This window comes from Opisthorchis viverrini (assembly GCF_000715545.1).
Source record: "Opisthorchis viverrini unplaced genomic scaffold opera_v5_493, whole genome shotgun sequence".
NCBI lineage: Eukaryota > Metazoa > Platyhelminthes > Trematoda > Opisthorchiida > Opisthorchiidae > Opisthorchis > Opisthorchis viverrini.
In genome coordinates this window covers 158,589-163,814 of record NW_008752149.1, presented here as the reverse complement: position 1 = coordinate 163,814, position 5,226 = coordinate 158,589, and the positions used below count along the sequence as shown (strand labels likewise).

General features: G+C 41.1%; 1 protein-coding gene across 1 annotated transcript in view; it reads left to right on the top strand.

Annotated features, from left to right (window-relative positions):
• Positions 1-2,242: 2,242 nt before the first annotated feature.
• T265_11375 (hypothetical protein) overlaps positions 2,243-5,226 on the top strand; it is a gene marked incomplete at both ends in the record, with an annotated part of 8,414 nt that continues 5,430 nt past the window's right edge. The window contains one exon of the mRNA XM_009178014.1: positions 2,243-2,668. Coding sequence (XP_009176278.1) covers positions 2,243-2,668 — 426 coding nt within the window. The remainder of the gene's footprint in view (positions 2,669-5,226) is intronic.

Sequence of the window (5,226 nt, the reverse complement as noted above, 5' to 3'; positions counted from 1 at the left end):
AGCAATGAGGCCTACAAAGTTGCTGCAGTTACCAAACGCCTCATTACATTTTTAACAAAGTCTCCTTGTTTTAGGGCTTAATATACCTAATTCAGTGCAGTTGGACGGTCTGGAGGGCCAGAAGCGGTAAAAACAACCTTTGGTTACAATACCTAATTCAGTGCAGTTGGACGGTCTGGAGGGCCAGAAGCGGTAAAAACAACCTTTTGGTTACAATATTAACGAATGTATCATGCATCCACATAAGACTATGGACCAATATATTCCTTATTGCATAACGTTTTGACACTGAGGTACTAGAGGATATGACGTAACATAGTCATGGGTTACCAGAAATGTAAAACTTTCCAAAGACAAACTCCTCCACCTAGTACGGTAACCTGACCTCAACACCCATCTGCATATCAATTTGGCTTCGACAGGAGACTCAGCTGGAACCCAGCTGAATGTCTCGTTTGTGGTGTTCGTAATCAACTGAATGTGTCACACCAAGCCACCTCCTGTTTCAGTTGGTACGATATTCAAGAAATTGCAATGCATTGTATAGATGTAATACACTGCTCAATCATTTGATCAAGAATATCATAAACGAGAAATTCAGCTGGATTCCAGGTGGATCTGTCGTCAAAACCAGGCTCGTATACCGATGATTGTATAATTCGAAGTTAAGGCTATTTCGGTCCAGGTAAAACATAAGGTTGCCAGAATGTCAAGGGCTGCTCTCATCCAAGAAGCCCCAAGAGAGACGTAACCGGACATGGGCTGTCGGCCACTTTATGGGTTGTGTATTACAGTAGTAGTAGTAGTATTCTTCTCATTATTCCTCTACTGATTATTATGTGAGTTACCATTGGAAAGGCCACACTGACTTATTCGGATACATTAGGATTGGTACTTACAAGTCTTTCATCGTAAGACAATGAATACAGAAGAACACTTGAGGTCTCTCCAGAGAATTACATCTGCATGGATAGTGCGCTACAAAGAGACAAATAAAAACCTACGTTATCTTATATCCTTATTGCTACGTGTGTAACGGTGTATACTACTGATGGAGCATGCGAGTAGTATGTTTTCTCGGAAATCCGTTTCGCGTCTCTTGAAAAGCAAGATATATTATGGAATTTGTGGAGTCCCATTTGCTTGCATTCGAGCAATAGTCAATGAATATCCAGGAAAGTTCAGGAAGACGCGTTCAAGGAGAAGATGGATATTCAGTTATTGTAAACAAGATGCATATGAGAGTTTACTCCCCTGTCCAATAGTCTGTAATTGTTCACTTGGCGTTTTCCAGTAATGAACTCCGCAGCAAGGTCTTAAAGGCCTCACTGCACGGTATGTAGCAGTCCCCAGGGTAATAGTAATGATCATTCAGCTGTGTTGCACCACCTTGCGCTGAGACCAGTTGGACAACCACCAGTTTCTCTGATTGTTGAAACCTGATCTGCTACTTTAAACATCATGGGGGACACTGGCTCAGAGCGTATGCCGGTTTTTCAACAGCAGAAGGCAGAAAGGTTGTTTGAACACAAGATAACCATGATTCGGAATAGAAAAGGAGCATCCAGGATCCGTAAAGCTGTAGGAACAATGATCATTGCTTCATTATTGAATTGTTTCATCATTATTGAATGATTGCAAACAAAAATGCATGGAGAATTTTATGCCACCAACTAGTCTTAATTGCCGGCATCTAACATAAGTAAAACCTCAAACAATCACAAATCATGTGCTTCATAGTTGCGGTATTTCTTGGGTGGTCAACTTCACTGAAAAATCGCAGTGTTTTTATTGGCCAAAAGCACTGAAAACGTCATCAGTGTGGAACAAACTTTAACCATGTTCACGTAAGCGGAGAATTCATATTACCGCAGTTACACACATTTACAGTTTATTTATCCAGTAATATTAAGAGATGAGCTGAACTTCAGTGACTAAAACAGTTAATATGCCAGAACAAGACATAACCGGCTTTTTCAGTCTTCCCATACTACTGAATATGCCTGACGAACTGCTGTCGAGTGTTTCAGTCTTGAGACTAGTTTATATGCATCTAACTCACGCTTCTGTATTGTCATTAGACATTTGTTCGACTCACTGTCCTGTCAAAAATTGGTTTCATTGTTACCTCGTCCTATTGTGTTGCGTTATTAAAACACAAATCGTTATATGAAAATTTAGAAATGAGATAAAATTCTGAGAATGCGCACTTGGCACTAGATTTCATAGGGCGACGGATGTGATGTCCATCTGCTACTTTTCATTTTCAGTCTTCAGCTCCAGAGGCATGTCCGTTTCACACCACTTGCCCGATTCAGAGCTGTACAAATCCCGCCCATGTGTTATGTGCCCAGCAAACCAACTGACGAATGCTCAATTACTGGACGTGCATTTTGACGACACAAAGGTGTGGAAAACGTCATCTCCACTTTCCAGTATCACAGAAGGGCAATCGGATTTGAAAAACAGAGTGCAGTCTCAAAGGTCAATGAGTGCTGCTGAATTCAAAACTAATATGCATAAGAAACACGAGCCGACCTATATGACACATGATTCCGGATCTATTCCCGATGAACAACAAAACTGTGATCGGGCTAAGCTGAAAAAGCGCCGCAATCGCACCACATTCACCAGTTTCCAACTGAATGAAATGGAACGGATTTTTCAGGTAGGTTGGAAGCCGCAAATCATAGTTCTGTTTTATATGAGCCATTCCCGTAATTGTGTTGGAGCGTACTGAGCGTTAGGCATCCGTGAGCCACTGCCTCACTAAGCAACTGTCGCCAGTTTTGTAGACTGGACAGAACTCTGATCTCAACTATTCGCATTTCAAGTTGGATGCATATTTATGACCCTTCAAGTGTTGCAGACCCAGTTTCCCGCCGACCGATCAAAACAATTTCCTTATTGAAACGTGTGAAACGAGTAAATTGCTCTCACAATTGATGTAAAATGCTTAAAAAGTGCGGGCTGTCGCCGTTGTACTCTTCTGCTCTCGGTGTGCTGAAACATAGTGTGCTGATGAGATGGCCGAACCCATCAGTATGTTTGGTGCACGTTCAGTCTTTTACTTGGGTGCGAATGAAACTATATATCGTGCATAATATGACCGTACACTTGAAATGCTTCAGATATAAGCCTGCGTACGTGAATCGGGTAACCGTTCGACTACTAGTGACAGCGCACTTCATCACTGTAACCGGATAAAGAGAGAAGTCTATATGCTGTAGGATGATTACCATTATGAATTTTCCAAGTCAAATAAGATTTCACAATAAAATTTACGCGGCCTATGCATTCAAGACAAGAATGCCGGCCACCGGTTTGCCAAAAGTGGGGTATAGTGTAGCAATCAGTACTGGCTAAGCATTGAAAATTTACGTACTGACCTAAAACACATAAGTGAGTAAGCAAAACTGGGTGAGAGGGAACGCACGACCACGAAGATCATCCATAGCCTTCTGATCAACATCTCGATTTAGGCTGGAGATAAAACATGAAATCATGGGAAGGTATATGATGAAGTGAAGAGAAAACTCTTCTGTTTTGCCTCAAGTCAAAGCGCTAGAGACTTCGCCGTGCAGTAGCTGATGAAAGCTTACCGGATTTCTGGCCCAAGGAAATATCATGGGAAGGTATATGATGAAGTGAAGAAAAAACTCTTCTGTTTTGCCTCATGTCAAAGCGTTAGATACTTTGCGGTGCACCAGCTGATGAAACCTCACCGGATTTCTGGCCCAAGGAAAGCAGTTTAGTTTCTTGGGAGAATAATTCTCTTGTAGGTAGTGAACTGGATTGTCACGTGCATCTTTAAATGACACCACATGTCGTTGAGTAGAAAGAAAGTAGAAATTATTGCTGTCTGTTGTTACGTATCGCACACGGAAATAAGGAGGACACTTCGGTCCTCAAATGTGTCATTGCTGAACTGTGATGAGTTGGATTGCAGATGAGAAAATTAGACCAAGAAAGAGAAACGAACACCTGATTTGCGTATCAGAATACCGACTGACTTCTTCGCCCCTTGCTTAAGGAAAAAGACTGGAATCCACGAAAATTTAGTATTCAGATACGGTAATGAACAAAGTCTAACGCTCTGAAATGTTTTTTGAAACATCGGGAGCATGAATCGATCAACTCTTAGTCAAAAACAGCAGGTATCTATTTGTAATATGCTTATATACTGGTGACTGTGCACTGGACTGCTATGAGGTCTTAATCCTGAACGGTGAGGATTTATTGCCGAAATACTTCGTAATTTGATCTGAAAATCACTGGAGTTGTTTTGTCCGTATGATTTTTGAGGGTTTGTTTTCTCATGCGTCTAAAGTGGTTCTTGTACCACGTTGCATCCATCGGATACTCTACTCGTCACAAATCGAGTTAATTGGACCTGGGTAAGAAACCGATGTAATATTGGATTTCTCTGTCACTATATCCAATTTAATCATTCCGAACATTAATATATTGGAACATGGTGATTCTAACAGTACTCCATGCTCTCTGGTGACTGAAACCTCTCACAAGTGGAATCCCGATAGTTTGAAGATATGCAGTGCGATGAACAAAACTACATTGCAATATTTGGATGTATGTGTGATGGAAACTCTCTAACCGGTAGTAGGCTGTCAAAGAGGTTTCATCAACCTTACGAGTACTGTATTAACTTTGGGTGTAATATTGAGGTATCTCGAATATCGTACCAGCTCAAACATAAGGCGGCCTGGTGCCGCACATTCAGTTGAAGAAAACTATCTTAAATGAGCGACTGAGTTGAATTTATCTGCATCTCTCATCAGAATCAAGTCCGTGGGCGAATTGGAGTATTTGTTGATAACAATGAGATATTTCGGGTAGAGATCATTCAGTCAGGGAGGAACGCCATTTAACGAAAATTCCACCAACATGATTTCAGTCATTTCTGTAACCGCCGTTTGACCTTACAGCCTCCTTGCTCACACTTGTTCTTATGTAATGGACTCTTTACGACTTCCGAATTTTTGTGCATCGAGTAGAGCAGGAATTCCCGCACCATGACCATTCAGGGAGTGGAGTTCTTTAAAAAAAATGGAGCACACATACTAACACAGTTTACAGTTAGCATAAGTAACTCAACTTCTGTCTACACAATATTCAGCAGCTGTTGGTCATGCATTTCCGCCACTGCAGAGCACGCATGAACGATATTTTACATATCACTATATATATATATATATACATATATAT